A 16200-nucleotide genomic window follows, 5' to 3' on the forward strand; every position below is an offset into this window, starting at 1 on the left:
GCGCTCTTCAGAGACAATCACAGAATATGACAGAGCTCGTGTTTAAAAGCCAAACACACTGGAATGAATAATTCACTGAAAACGCAATGCGAGTCTCTGTTCTCTCTGCAATCTCTGATGTAATCAGCCTGATTTCCTTTATATTAGCGCTGTTTTGGATGGATTGTTTGAATGCATTCGCTTACTGGATCATTGGACTGAAAACTTTCCCGGAGTTTAGAGGCTTAAAATGATCTGATCGCATGCAGAGAAGCAAAATTGGGTTAAAGGGTTAGAATAGAAATTGTGCTTCAGTAATTTTGCGTTAATTGCGTTAAATTATTTTAACACGTTAAGGATTGTAAAATTAATCGCATGCGTTAACGCGTTAACGTTGACAGCCCTATTTAGAACCAATAGCTACAACATGCCACAGTTGTAATAATAATCTATAGGGAAAAATCTATTCCCTTAAAAGATTATCTAATATAAATTCTACAAGTTAGACTAAGTTTTACACAATAAATAAGCCTACAATAAAACGTGATAAATTCTAGTAAAGGTGGTCATGAGTAGTTTAAAAAGATTTTAATATATGTTAGTGCTGGCTCAAGTCTGTTTTCTCCTCTTTTCATCAGTCTTTTTAGTTTATTTGCCTGTTTTAGCTACTGTTCGACTTTCTCCATAGCATTTTAAAGTGGCTGTTTCTCTAAATAATTCAAATAGATCACATATTTGAGCATCAGCTTCGTGATAGGAATGGCTTGCGCAAATCTTATCACACTTCTCGAGCGTGCTGGTGAACGCGGGCAGAGTATTCGGTGATTCGCGCGCCGCTCATGAACTGCGTCATATTGTGTTCTTAAACTGCTCCGTTCGGTTCGTAAGTAAAGTTGGCACTTATAAACGCACGATTCAAATAATTAATTAATAGCCTGATTTGAGGTTTCCATAAACCATGGTATAAATATTGGGGGTGTTGTACTTGCTAGTTTTGGTTATTGGGGGGGTTATATCCCCCTATCCCCCCACAAACTACGCCCCCTGGTGTCCAGACAGGAATGTATTACATTAATGAGAAGGAGTTTTTTTTTAAATAAGAATTTTGGGAGGATAATTCTGCTAGATTTTCACGAAAATAACACTCTATTAATGTTCCATTTTCGCTATGCAAATATTTTCTTATTCATTTCTTTACATTTTGAAGTGAAGTGTGACCCGGACATTTCTTCACGAGATTTACCCTTCTCCACTTTAGAATTTGGTATAAGAATAACTGAGAAATCAGAGTGCTTGTGTGTGTTTATGCTTCGCTCTACCTGGAAGTGTGTTTTATTCCAGCCATCCTTGGTCAGGGTGTTTCTCAGCTCCTTATAGCTCCAAACCGTCTGTAGTACATGGAAAGCAGCTTTGGTCTCCCTTGCTGACTGGCTGCAATGCATAAACATGGAGGGAAAGAGAGTTGGAAACTAGAGCTCAGTGGAATAACTCTCAAATTCAAAGTCATCTATTCCCCTCCCAGCATCGCAGAGTCACTATGGCTCCAATCTCCAACCCCTGTGGCCACAGATTTCTCTCTTTTCACTTCATTAGCTTTTCCTGTGATCCTCACTTAATTACCAGGATCCTACAACTTCAAAGTCGCATCTCCAGACTCAGAGAGGGATAGAGAGAGGCCGTGTAGCCACTCTCCAGTCTAGCATGTACTCTTTAAAAAGTTAATCTCTCACAATCAATATTTAGTTTTTGGGTAAAATCATGCTCAAGCCGAAATGATATAAATGATGTGAAGATTTAAACGAGGTCACACGTAGAAAGGTTGGAGGAGGTTTGTTTAAAATATGGCTCACTCTCCGGAGGTCTCTGCTGCTTTTGGTATCTACAGCACTACACCATTTAATATTCAGTTTTTCACATGCATATATTAAAGATGACATGTGTGCTGATAAAAATAAGACACTTCAAAGAGCAGCAACTCTTGTTGCTGTTTTTCTCTGCGAGTTGAGGAGGACCCGAACTAACATAAGATGTTTACACAGATCAAAAAAACGTTGTTGTATACATACAGAACTAACCGAGCCTTAAGAAATCATAACTGGTTGAAGTGAAAGTACTGTAGATAGTTGGCTTGATTTATAAACCAATTATAACATAGATAGATGAAAATAAAGTTTAAAGGGATAGTTCATCCAAAATGAAAATTATGTCATTAATTACTCACCCTCATGACATTCCAAACCTGTACGACTTTTGCTCATCTTTGGAAAACAAGATACTTTTGATGAAATCCAATAACTTTCTGATCCTCCATAGACAGCAACGCAACTACTATGTTCAAGGCCCAGAAAGGTAGCAAGGACATGGTTAAAATAGTCCATAAAATAGCATTGTGGTACTCTCCTGACCGCTGAATTGTTGAAATGAAGTCCTCAAAATGTATTCTCGTAGCTTCATAACATTATGGCTGAACCACTGATGTCACATGGACTATTTTAACAATGTCCTTACAGCCTTTCTGTGCCTTGAATGTGGTAGTTGCATTGCTGTCTATGCAGGGTCTGAAAGCACTCAGATTTCATCAAAAATATCTTAATTTATGTTCGGAAGAGGTCTTATGGGTTTGGAACAACATGAGGATGAGTAATTAATGACAGAATTTTAATTTTTGGGTGAACTATACCTTTAAAATGTAAAAGCTTTTTTGATTTAATATTCTAGTCTCTTAAAACATCTGATTTGAGCAGAAATCAGAAACTTGCAATGCGAATATAGCTTAATTCTGATCAAAGAGAAGACCATATATTGTGCCACTAGCATGATCTTGGTCCGCTCTCTGTTCCCTTCTTACCTGGTCTTGTTGATGGCAACTAGTTTGTCGATTGCTTGAGCAGTAATGAGAGAGCGGGCGTTCTCAGAGCTGTCGGTGATGATTTCATGGATGGTGTTGAGGATGGCCACCACTGTGTCCTCATCCAGGTTCTTGGCTGGCCTCTGCTGTCCGCTGGGCAAGTTGCTGACCAAGTCCCTCATTGCGTAACTCCCTGAGGATGATAATATAAAAGGATGAAAGATTCAGCTCTGAAAGAACGTAAAGCAAGCTGCAGCCACCCTGAAGCAGAATACAATTGTGCCAAACAACAAACATAGATTTATGTGTATAATTCATTTACATATTAAAGAGATATTTCACCCCAAAATACTCAAGCTCATGCTGTTCCAAACCCATAAGACATTCGTTCATCTTCGGAACACAAATTAAAATATTTTTGATGTAATCCGAGATTTCCGATCCTGCATAATGCAAGTAATTAATGACAGAATTTTCATTTTTGGGTGAACTTTAAGTTCATTAACATTTAATATTGTGGGTAAAAATCAAATAAATAAAAAAACATGAAGTTAAAAAAAATCTACCAAATTTTATAATGTCCAATGAACTATTTGAAAGTGTATTAAAATGGAAAACAATTATTTTAAGTTGTTAAAATATTTCACAATAATACTGTTTTTACTGTATGTTTAATAATACAAAAAATGCAGCCTTTCTTTCATAAAAGATTACAAAATCTTACTGACTCCAGATTTTTTGTGCAAAACTTATAAGGGAAAAAATCTGAGTGCACCTTCATATAAGTATTATGGAAATATGTGTTCAACATTATGGGTACTAATGATCCATAAATACTGCTCTTGCCTATCAGGTCTTTGTTGCGGTGGTCGATGGACAGGTTCCTCAGAGCGATGGCCACAGCTCGCACCACCTTGTCCGAGTCCGAGCGCAAGAGCTCGACGAGGATTGGCAGCCCTTTCTCCTTACGCACTGTCGCCCGGATATAGTTCGACCACTGCAGAAATGAGAGGAACAGACTGTACTAAGCCAGTAATTCTGACATTTTTCAACTGCATTCATTTCATTAAGTCAGGTCAACTTATGCTCAGCCAGATATGCAGCTCTGAAATCTTCCAGAACAGCAATATGCCTGAGTATGTGCGTGAGAAAAAGCCCCTCTATTCTGGGAAATTGCAATCCAGTAAATAGCCATTTATCCCCGTTAGACTTGTGTGCATTTGTCGCTCCAACCCCATGAATCACAAAACCTTTATGTGACACAAGACATCTCTATTCCTCAGCCAGTGCCCCTGAGACAGTAATTAAGTTATTGCAATGCCACACTATGGCCACTAGGAGATGGTAGTGAGCCTAGAAATGCATTTGCCAAAAAAAGTAGGAAAGGGAATAAATTAATAAATAAAAGTTCTCAAATCCTCTTATAGACCACATGCGTGACATGCCCGTCTCCCTACAGCAGGGGTTTGTGATGTGCTGGGGACTCTGGGTTCACAAGCACGTGTGTGTCACCAGGCATAGAGATGAGGCAGGTCTGAAATGGTGTAACCACACAGAGAAGCTGTGAGCTTATGCATGACTGCACTTCAGGTTCGACATGGAGAAAGAAGCATGGTCAGGGCAGTGCAGTTTAATGGGATTTACTCTTGCAATAGGTGTATAGGGAGATGTGTTTATTAGTGGCATTTCCACTTTCCACTTCTGCCTCAAGAGAGAAGAAAGCCCCACACGATACTGTGGCACAGACATGTCATACTCGTAATTAAGTATTGACTAGGAATGTGTTCAAGGAGCACTGCAAGCAGACAAAAACAAAACATTACAAATTAAGCTTTATGGATTTGCATAATGTACTCTAGTCTAGCAGACCAATCAGAGTTCGGTGGTGTGGTGGTTGAATGGGCTGTCTTTGTTTGAAATAGTCTTATGTTAGTTCACATAACCATTGATTCATCTTTTGTCATTAAAGTGATGTCATTGGTAGTTGGGGATGCAAGTTTCAACTTAATTTCTGTAGCTTTGAACTCATTCTTTAGTCATTTTGAGAGAATGAATAGCCAGTGCTTGGAGAGCAATTATTATTGCTTAATCTACCTTTACAGGACTGTTGTCAACAGAGAAAATTAGACCTTTTTTAAGATTTCAGCAGGACAGTAATAAATCAGACATACATTGAAATCAATTCTTCATTTAATGTACAATAGCATGAAAAAGATTTGGGCCAGTAAAATTTTTTTTTAAAGAAATTCATACTTTTATTCAACAAGAATGGATTAAACTGATGAAAAGTGACAGTAAAGTCTTTCACATTGTTTCAAAAATGTATTACAGTTTCCACAAAAATAATATAAAATGCGAAAATAAAAAATAATACATTATTCTTGAGCACTAAATCAGCATATTCAAATGATTTCTGAAGGATCATATGTAAATTACATTTTAAAATATATTAAAGTTATTTTAAATAGAAAAAAATAAACAAAAGAAATATTTAACTATTTCATATTACTGCCTTTTATATTAGTGCAGCCTTGGTGAGTATAAGAGGTTTCTTGTTCAAAAACATAAAAGAAAAAAATAATCTTTTGAATGGTAGTGTATACCACAAAAAGTCAATAAAATCACAATAAATAAATAAACTAAATTCACATGGACAGCTGACCGAAAACAAGCCGAGTGATGCCATCTTGACTACGGCTCTAATTACTGTATGTTTTATTTATATATTTTGATGTCCATTTGCATAAGCAGAAGAACAGAATACACTATCCTGAATCTCTAATGGAAACAAATAATCATGAATATAATTCTGATCTGGGCTTGTTTGTTTAAACGGATCTAAATAAGAATCAGTTTCCAATTCCTGATGCTTCCAAATTTGTTATGTGCAGGAAAGTTCTGAGAAGACACTTACTGTCCACTGTCCAGCGCTGAGGTTCTGCAGAGCCCCGGCTGCTGCTTCTAGCGTGTTATAGTTCTGGCTTTCTGTAAGCAGGGACAGGTAGAGTCGGACCACCTCCGGCTGATACAGTAACTCAAAACCTGCACACGTATATGACAGATAGACAACAGAATTACACATAAAACACTGGAGAACAAAGTAGACACACATACAGATTAGCTATGGGGTGGTAAAAAATTGATTGCATCTCCTTTCACTGTTGTGATGCACCTGGCGAAATGAAAAGTGGACAAAATAACAGGGTAGGACAAATGCATGATTATCACAACAGAGAAATAGAGACAGAAAATCAAAGACACTCCACTTTCACAGATACATCGAGCAATTCAATAGACAAGCTGCCTAAAAATGCCAATAGCCTGATGGACGCTTGGTTTCTTGATAACAGCAGCCCAATCTCAGGCAGTGTAATCAGGGAGTCTTTCATTAAACATGACCTGAGGTCAGAAACCCAAAGGAAGAAGCTCCTTCTTGCTGATTCAGGGTCAGGTCCTCCAACACAAAATACAAAGACATTCTGAGAATACCCAGTTAGGTTGGAGACATTTGCAGCGATAGTAGGGAGTGGATAATTAGCTTCCTCCTGCCTAAATGCTAAATGATGCCGGCGGACATACGAATCACTGTATGCTACTCCCGGGATGTGACTTTTTGTGTGCGTGTTCCACATTTTCAAACATAAGACGTGGCTCTAAGAATTGCAAGACACATTCCACTGATCTAACAAACACAAACAGAGAAAGCATTGTGCATTACAGTGGTTTTTAATTGGTTTTGCTTTAGGAACAGATTTTACAAACCCAGTAGTGACTCAAAACAGTACCACAACTGTTTATTAAAAAAAACAACAAAAAAAACAGAATGACAGAATTTTCATTTTGGCGTGAACTGCCCCTTTGAAATCAATTAATACCCACTGAAAGTTTCAACTTTTGAGTTCTGTCTGGGTCTGACGGTAACCATTTAGTTCAAGTCTTCTATTGTGCAACCACCGCACATCCATCATGTTCACTTGAACTCTCTTCACGACTTGGCCTGGGCAAGCATTTAGCCAAGACTGAGCATGACGGATGTGTGGTGGTTCAACAGGCTGCCTTCTTTTTCACTCCACCACGTCAAGATCGAGGAGTCTGGAGAAGTTCAAAGGAACCTGAGCAATGATATTCATACAAAAGCAGCAAAACTGCAACAAGGTGTAATTCGGTAACATGTCTGAAATGAGTTTGCACTGCGGTGGAGAGCAGAAAGAGATGGAAGGGCTGCCACACTAATGCTTGTTTGCTGGTGTGTGACTGCATTAGAAAAGCTCAGCCACTGCCTGGCCCATCTGCACTTTCTAAATGTGCACCTAACACCTATAATTTAGAGAGGGAAGAGTGGCCTTCAGGATGTGGGCTGCTCACTACACATTTTTATTTCTGTCTTCAATGACCATTTAAGGCTATTTTAAGTCTTTCTCCTCCCCATGCTTTAAAATTGTTCTTGAGTGCGTTACTATGCTAAAAGACATCAGAGCAGCCTTAGAGAGCGAGTGTATGTACAGATTACCTAATACATGTGCTCGCTTCAGTATTATGCTTTTTTACACAGAGTTAAGTGGAAAGTCATAAGTCATAGTCATTCAGATACAGAGCTATATTCTTTCTTTGACAATAATAGCACACCCCTAATCAAAAATTGAGTCAACGTCGAAAAACGAAATTATTTATATTGTGGAAAGATGATTGCCTGCTAGTTTAGCTTTAACTCAAACCAGTTAATACACTCCAAATCAGCTAATTAAATCAGTTTCTGTCTTGTGGAGAAACGGCTGACAGGTTTATCACCACAAATGAAGGTTGTTCTCCGCATATGACTGATGTTGGTGTTAAACCCTACTGCAAAATTCCTGTCGTATTAATGACAGCACTTTGATATCCGGGAGTCTGTAAGTCCACACTCCCCTCCTTGTGCAATTCTTGGAGGCCGGATTTGCTCCTGAGCAGTAGTTACAAAACAGCACATTTTAAGCTGTGATTAGGGATTAGTTACCAAAACGTTCATCTTTCAGAGAGAGATCAAAACATCTCAGCTCTGCAAATATCATTGATTCCTGCTGGGATCCAATGGCCACTTCTTTAAACAAAGCAAGAACCGTGCTGTATTGTTAAATACATGAAATGAGCGGTCATACACATAAATGTCAAAGCCACTGTAGAAACATCCACATGTCACCCCTGGTGCCTTATTATATGAATGTAATTTACAATTCCAAGTGAAAAAGGGGAGGAATCATGAGCAGGATTCAGAGAGACATGCTCTTGCATTTGTAGTGCTACTCTCTTTTAGTAGGTCAATTAAAATTAGTAAGTGACACTAAGAAACAAACAATGCAACCCAGCTAAAAAGAAAAATGTCTTTTAAAGTTACAAAGGAACAACCTGTAGTACCATTAGTAGAACGTTCTGATTATCAAAGAAAAACATTCTCAAAACATTTAAAACCACAACTTTTAGAAATAATATCTGGAGAAAATTACTATGCAACAACTCCTAAATTACCACATAATTGGCTCAAATCAGTGTTGCTATTGTTAAATAAAGCTATTACATTTTTCTTTTGAAAATTGAAATAGAAATAAATATTAGATTACAAACTTAAACTGATTTTATTTCAGTTAGTATTTCATTTCTAATTTTGGTAACACTTTAGTGTAGTAGTGACCAATTCTCACTATTAACGAGTCGCTTATGAACATTAATAACATATTGGCTGTTTATTAGTACTTATAAAGCACATGACCATATTCTACAACCCTAATACTAACCAATACCTAAATTTAACAACTACCTTAACTAATTAATAAGCAGCAAATTAGAAGTTCATTGAGGCAAAAGTCAGAGTTAATGGTTTGTTAATAGCAAGAATTGGACTTTAAAATAAAATGTGACCCTAAATTGTAAGTGCTAAAATAACCTAAACTGTGAAAGTCAAAGAGAAATAAAAATTAAATAGAAATATAAAACTAACAACAAACAAACAAAAAAGACAACAGCACATAAAAAATAATAAAACTAAAATTAGAATGAAATAAATAAATAAATGATAAATGTGACCCTGGACCACAAAACACAATATTAAGTGTCAATTTTTCAAAATTGAGATTTATACATCATCTGAAAGCTGAATAAATAAGCGTTCCATTGATGTATGGTTTGTTAGGATAGGACAATATTTGGCCGAGATACAACTATTTGAAAATCTGGAATCTGAGGGTGCAAAAAAATCTAAATATTGAGAAAATGGCCTTTAAATTTGTCCAAATGAAGTTCTTAGCCATGCATATTACTAATCAAAAATGAAGTTTTGATATATTACAAAATATCTTCATGGAACATGGTCTTTACTTAATATCCTAATGATTTTTGGCATAAAAGAATAATCGATAATTTTGTATTTTTGACTATTGCTACAAATATACCCCAGCGACTTAAGACTGGTTTTGTGGTCCAGGGTCACAAATGGTAATAAATAAAAAAAAAAAGCTACAATAAAATCATAAAAGTTAAAATAAAATAAATGTATTGTTGCTGGTGATACAAAATTGCTTGTCACGGTTATACTGTACCGGAAAAATCATTTTAGGCTTCTCGGTTTACAATGAAAAGGTGTATACTTGAATTTGTGAATACAGATGATGAGAAAGAAAGAATGGATTCTCCCCTGAAGCGTCTCCAGAGGGAAAATTACTCATGTCCATTCAACTCCAAGAAGGCCTGAATGACAGTCTACCTTTGGAACAGACTCTGCACTTACTCTTTATGTGTGATGCCTTGCGAGTTGAATCCACAAAGTGGCAGGAACTTCAAATGCCAAAAGGAAGGTGGTAATGGCTTACAGTCAACATCACAGCATCCGTGCTCGTATGGGCTGCCCGCAGAGACAGGAAGTAGGGTAGTCTGCAGGGAATAGGATGCACCAACAAAGCACCTTTCTTTTCTTTCTCATTCTGAACCCCTTATCCCTCCACAGGCCACTGAAACAGAATGGACAAGCCTGTCGAATATTTGATTTTCTCTGGAAATGCTTCTTTATAGACTGAGAGCCTCTGGCCAGCTCTTCAAATGCTCTGGTTCTTCCTAAAAATGGCATCTCCTTCTCTCCCCTGTGCTCTGGCTGGCCAAGTCCCACTGTGACATCCCATAGCAGATCCTGGCTGCTGAGACCAGCTTGTCACCGCTCACCCAAGGAGGTCTTTTTGATTTCTACTTGCCCTCAATGGCTCGTATTATGTGGAACGTCAGTCTTCAAATCACCCTTCCTAACAAGAGATTTTCCCTCTCTATTCATCCACTCGCTTCACCCCATCCTTCAACTGACAAAACCTTTCAGTTTAATGACTTTAATTACTTTTCTATGTAAATAATATTGAGACTGTAGTGTTGAACTAGAAATACTAGAATTATTTCTCCAGGTTTGTGTGGGTTTTAAAGCCACAGTGGGCTTCTGGGTGAAGGGGATGTTAATTTGAGGCACAAAGCTGGCCAAGAATAGATTTTCAACAGCTGTGAAAACTTTTGAATCTATAAAATTGTGAAGAGAATGCAGGATTGTCATTGTAATAATCCATATTTATATCCGGAGATGCTGATGGAGTAGACACTGGCATTAGTATACAGTGTCTGAAAATCTGAAAAAGATATCCATAATCTAATATTTTTCTTTGGTCATTAAAACAAAACAAAAAAAAAAACTGTCAGGCTGAATTTGTCAAAACCTTGATCAATCTTCCACAAACAAAAATAATGGTAGCTGCTAAACATGTTCCGAGAGATGCATTGAGATATCAGTGCGAGAGAGTTTTGCGAGACTGAATTACTAAAGATCTAGAGGTCAGATAAAGTCCAGAATTAACCCTGCATCTTTTTCAAAGAATACTACTAGCTGAATAGCCCAGGGTTGAGGTGTGTGACTGAGTGAGTATTGAAGAGGTAGGAGGAGACAAGGAAATAAGTAACTCTGTGTATAAAATTCAACTGTGGAGTTGAAGCAGGCAGAGGAGGAGATGATCATAGACCAGCACTTCAAAACCGCCATCGCTTCAATCACCCAGGCAACCAACTGTCCAGCCACACTAGCAAATCTATTCATTAATAGACTTTTAAGAAAAAGAGAGAGAGAGAGAGAGAGAGAGAGAGAGAGAGAGAGGAGAGAGAGAGGAGAGAGAGAGAGAGAGAGAGAGAGAGAGAGAGAGAGAGAGAGAGAGAGAGAGAGAGAGAGAGAGAGAGAGAGAGAGAGAGAGAGAGAGAGAGAGAGTAAAAAAGAAGAGAGACAAACATCTCTAGGTGACAAAAGACTATAATATGCTATATAAATGCTTCATTTAGCTCTGATTCAAACCTACAAAGCTGCCAACCTAAACAACATTTTAAGGCATCAGATGTGCACTCTGGATGTGAAGCCTGTTAAAAAAATCATCCAAGACAAAAAAATGCTTACTATAGACACTATTGTTCAAAAGTTTGAGGTTGGTAAGATTTTTTAAGGTTTTTGTAAGTCTTATATGCTCACCAAGGCTGCATTTACTTGACTCAACAGTAATACTGTGAAATATTATTACAATTTAAAAGAACTCTTTTATATTTTAATATATTTTACAATGTAATTTACACCTGTGATAGCAAAGCTGAATTTTCAGCAGCCATTACTCCAGTGTCACATGATCCTTCAGAATAGAATCAAAAGAACAGCATTTATTTGAAATATATTTTGTAACTTTGTAAAATGTCTTTACAGTCACTTTTGATAAATTTAAAGCATCCTTGGTGAAAAAAATTATTCATTTAAAAGAAAAATCTCACTGACCCCAAACCTGCTTAGAAACCAGCTGTTCTATGTAGGCTGAAAATGGCAAGGCAGCTCTCTAGGTTTTGAAACAAACCGTTTTGTTTCTGTCTAGGCTAAATTGAGAGGCTAAAAACATGAGGGCTGTGCCATAGCATGCTGGAAAAAGAAAAGACTCTATAGATAACAAAACTTAATTTGGTGTTGCACAGGCTACATCTTTTGGAGCCATCTTCCACTAAAAAGAAAAAGGGGAAAAAACATCTAAACAGTTTTTAGATTCACCTTTAGCTCTGGCTCATTTAACTTTCACACAGACACAAGGGGCGGCTCGTGCAATGCACTGAGAATGAAGGGAGCAAGAGATGGCATGCAGAACACACAGCAAAAGCACTTAACATCAGCTACGCTGTAAAATGCACTGCAATCTCACAGCACCGGTGCTGCGATCTCACTATATGATTATGACACTTTAAATTCAAATGGTTAACAACGCAAAAGTACAAATTGCCCAGTGAATACCAAGTGAATAAATCTAACAGATTAAATAGGACGGAGGCATTATACATACTGATATCAAATCAGTCAAAGAGAGATGCCCACAGGCTAAAAACACATGGCTGATGTACACTGTGTTTTTGTGAAAATACACAGTTTTGTCAGAATTTTTTCCACTGAGAATTTTTTTATTGTCTATCTTGTCTGACAGCCATTTCCCCCAGGACAGAAATAAATATTGAGTTTCAGTGGTACAAGACAAAACCAACCATGTTGTTTGAACAATCTGTTATGAATTCTAGGGACGGCATCTGTCAGTTTTTGATGCTGTGAATGACTACACACACACACACACACACACACACACACACACACACTCACACACTCACCCTCAAACTCTATAATTTAACTACACTGACTATTTTGGCCACACTTTATTTTAAGGTCCAGTTCTCACTAATATCTAACTATTAACTACAAATTTTGTAGTGCCATTTTGGAGAGTATCCACTGAACGCAAACAGCGTATGTTGTTCTGTGTCAGCCGCACCACACGGATATGTTGTTTTCGTTCAAATCAAAGCACAAACAATGTAGAGGCCTTACAATTTGGCCAAAACAAGCTGTTTTAGGAGGCAGCATAATTATATTGCTTACCTTTTGGAACAGCTTTGGGTGTGTGCCAATGATGCCTCAAAATGCTTACTCTGTAGCCAGCTTTCTAAACAGTTTAAATTGTGTGTATTCACAACAGCGACAGTCTTACAAATTCCTCTCACTTTCTATTTCTTGTATGCAGTCCTCCTCCTCCAACCTTCATTTGTTTCTCCCTCAGACTCTTTGGCTGACACTCTCTCTCTCTTCTAGCTGCATAGTGTCTTTGTTAGGCTTGTTTGAGTCATTGCTGGGACGCCGGTAGCGGATGATATGTCTGATCTTCAATAACAGTATTAGTAATCAAAAATACTATGAAGTAATATAAATAAATACATATGTATTTATGTATTTCACACACCCACACGCACGCACGCACGCACGCACGCACGCACGCACGCACACACACACACACACACACAGATAGGGAGGGAGTATTGCTGGGACGCCGGTAGCGGATGATATGTCTGATCTGCTTTGCCTGGAGAAGGATGTCCCTTCGCAGGCTTGATGTCATATCCCATTCTTCACGACCCACCTTCCTGCCATCCCATGCTCGAGCACATGATAAATAATCACAAGCTCTACGTTTCTCTCTCACATGCTCCACATCTTTTCTTTTCTCCCTGGCTCTTCATCTCACATACACAAGTCCTCCGACGCCTCATTCTTCACTGGCACAAAAAAACCTGGCTAGTGTGTGCCACAAATTATAATCTCAGGAATGAAGCCCAGTCTTCAGACAGGCTGTCTACATCCCCTCGCTCCTGCATTTTGCAAATGACAGTTTTCACTTTAAAAAGTTCATTTATAAAATGGCATGTTTGCAAAACAGGAAACAATAAACGCTGGCAGCTCTTTGTGTAGATGCCACTGACGGCTTGCCTAGTAATCTGTGCCTAATTGCATTCAAGTATGTGTGCGTGTGTGTAAAGCATCTCTCTGAGAAACAGAAACATCCTCTTCTGGCTGAATAGCAGCACACAAAGGCCCCGATGGGAGGGTATATCTCACTCTATTCCCTCCCGGTAGTTTAATTCAGCCCTGTAATTATTGCCTAAGCCATTAGGCCAGTGAAGAATGGTTTGCTGCATCACGTACAGATGCTGGGTAATATTATGAACAAGCCCTCACCTACTCAGCCAGTACAATAATAGATCAGCAATAGTAATAAACAGAACTATTATTAAGAAGTTTTAGTAGTATACACTGAAAAACAAGTCCAAAAAAATGATTTACTGATGAGGTTTTATAGTGGACAATGGCTTCTTCGGCTGGCTCATTTTCACATGTGTTGTACTTGCACCAATCACGTACCCATTAGACACTGTCTAACAAACAATAACATATGCGCAATGATGCATATCATCTATTACATCCATCATTAAGCTTTCTGTGGCCTTCTGGCATCAAGTGCTAATTGCAAGTTCCTTCAAAAGACCCAGATGGAAACTAGCATTTCAGACTGATCTGGGATCAGATCACTGCCCAAGTCCTAAATCGAAGAGCTGTGACAGAGGATCCGCCTTCATTCAAACGATAATGGACTCTGCACGCCCATCACTGACCCAGGTCCAGTGGCCCAAAAGTGGGGCGTGAAAATGAAACACTGCTGGAAGAGCTTGATCAGATTCACCTAAATAGTATGCTAGTATGTTGGTCTGAATTCAGCCAAGTTATTTTTCTTCTCTCCTCAGTGAAGACCGCTATTTCCTGTACATTACTGCTCAAACGTATTTTTTTTAAATAAAGTTAAATAATTAAATAATTTTATTCAGCAAGGATGCATGAAATTGATTAAAGTGAAGACATTTATATAAGAGTCCTGAGAGAAAAAAAATTCAGCAAGAAAAAAATTCAGCCTATCAGACTGATTTGCCATTTTACATTTTTTAAAATATAAAAAAGTAAACAGTAAAATGATTTTAAATTGTAATAATATTTCACAATGTTAGCTTTCTCTGTAATTTTGATCAAGTAAATGCAGCCTTGGTGAACATAAGAGACGTCTTTAAAACACATTAAAATGTCTTACTGACCCTAAATGTCTGAATGATATAGTGTACATTCACCAGGGCTGTGTTCAAAACCTTTAGTTGGTCAATGACTTGACTTAGACATTTTTATAGTAAGGAAACTGACTTCAAAGACACTGTAATGACATGCATAAGGATCTAGAACAAATTCAAGTTTTAGATATTCCCAATAACATATTTCATGAATAATATTTCTTGGTAGAAATTGTTCATATTTTTCATAACTGTCCAAATTATAAGTTGAAAAAAATGACATTTATGAATTCACATTTTTTCCCCCCAACCGTTCAATCAGACTGAATATTTTTAATCTTTCTACCAACCACTGATCCGCACAAAGTGGGATGGCACAGGGAGTTAAAGATGAATTATGCTGCCTTAAAAAATTACCCAAACATTTAGAGTTGGATGTGATTTGACTTACTTATTTTTTAGGTTTTGGACAAAACCCTGGTGGTCCTAAAGGCCCAGGTATGTATGATATTACCTGGTCATCACTAGGACAATACATTTTACCAAAAGGGGTCACAGGTCCCTCCCAAATATTACCTTTTGTGTATGTGTCCCTTCTCATAATTGTAATAAATATGATGCAAACTTGTATATACACAACTTTCATATTCAAATACATAGACCAGCTAAGAAAGACTTCAAGAACATCCTGATATTCATTCTTCTCATGACTCCATACTCTCTCCAGGCTAGCACTGCCTCTCAGCACCATGCCACATAAAAGCTGCTGGTCTTTTGTTGATCATGAGCTGTGGTACAATAGAATCAATATTATCAGCAGCGGGTGGGATAATGATTGGCAAGCGACAGGATGGCAACGCCAGTTTTCTTTCACAGACTAGCACCTCCATGGGTGGCACACCCAGAAAATTCTGATTTTATCAGCACCCCAAACTCAGAACATGAAAGACGAGCTGCCAGGAACATTCTATGTGTATATTTTATCTTCGAGAAGAGCTGGGTAGCTGTTAAACTACATTAAGGCCACCCAATGAGCATAAAAATAAGCTATTCCGGTGTGTCTCCAACCAGACTATGATGACGAGCAGCTGCAGTCATCTTCTGGCAACTAAGTTTTTACTTACAGTCCACTATCAAGAGCATGTGATTTCTAACACTGTGCTGTTTGAGACATTATCTGGGTGCTACATTCCATGTGGGCGAATGAAGAAGCTGCAAGACACCAGGTGGGATGGGATTGTTCCTGCATGATGAGTCACTCATCCTATCTTTTTTTCCCATATTTTTCCATCAAACTCAAAGTGAAGTTTTCATATTTGAGATTTAAACGGCAAAAACTATTTTCATAAAGAGTATTTAGATTTAGTTTTCGTGTGTGTGCGAGTGTATATACTGTATATATATATATATATATATATATATATATA

At 37.8% G+C, this 16200-nt stretch overlaps 1 protein-coding gene across 9 annotated transcripts in view; it reads right to left on the bottom strand.

Annotated features, from left to right (window-relative positions):
* LOC107673389 (armadillo repeat protein deleted in velo-cardio-facial syndrome homolog) overlaps positions 1–16200 on the bottom strand; it is a 215621-nt gene that overhangs the window by 9453 nt on the left and 189968 nt on the right. For all 9 annotated transcript variants that reach the window (XM_016466950.1, XM_016466955.1, XM_016466949.1 and 6 more), the window contains 4 exons: positions 5742–5869; positions 3674–3824; positions 2828–3020; positions 1299–1410 (listed from right to left, as the gene is read on the bottom strand). In XM_016466950.1, the coding sequence (XP_016322436.1) occupies positions 1299–1410; positions 2828–3020; positions 3674–3824; positions 5742–5869 (584 nt within the window). The remainder of the gene's footprint in view (positions 1–1298; positions 1411–2827; positions 3021–3673; positions 3825–5741; positions 5870–16200) is intronic.

Source organism: Sinocyclocheilus anshuiensis, unplaced genomic scaffold, assembly GCF_001515605.1.
Source record: "Sinocyclocheilus anshuiensis isolate Anshui unplaced genomic scaffold, SAMN03320099.WGS_v1.1 scaffold508, whole genome shotgun sequence".
NCBI classification, from domain to species: Eukaryota; Metazoa; Chordata; class Actinopteri; order Cypriniformes; family Cyprinidae; genus Sinocyclocheilus; species Sinocyclocheilus anshuiensis.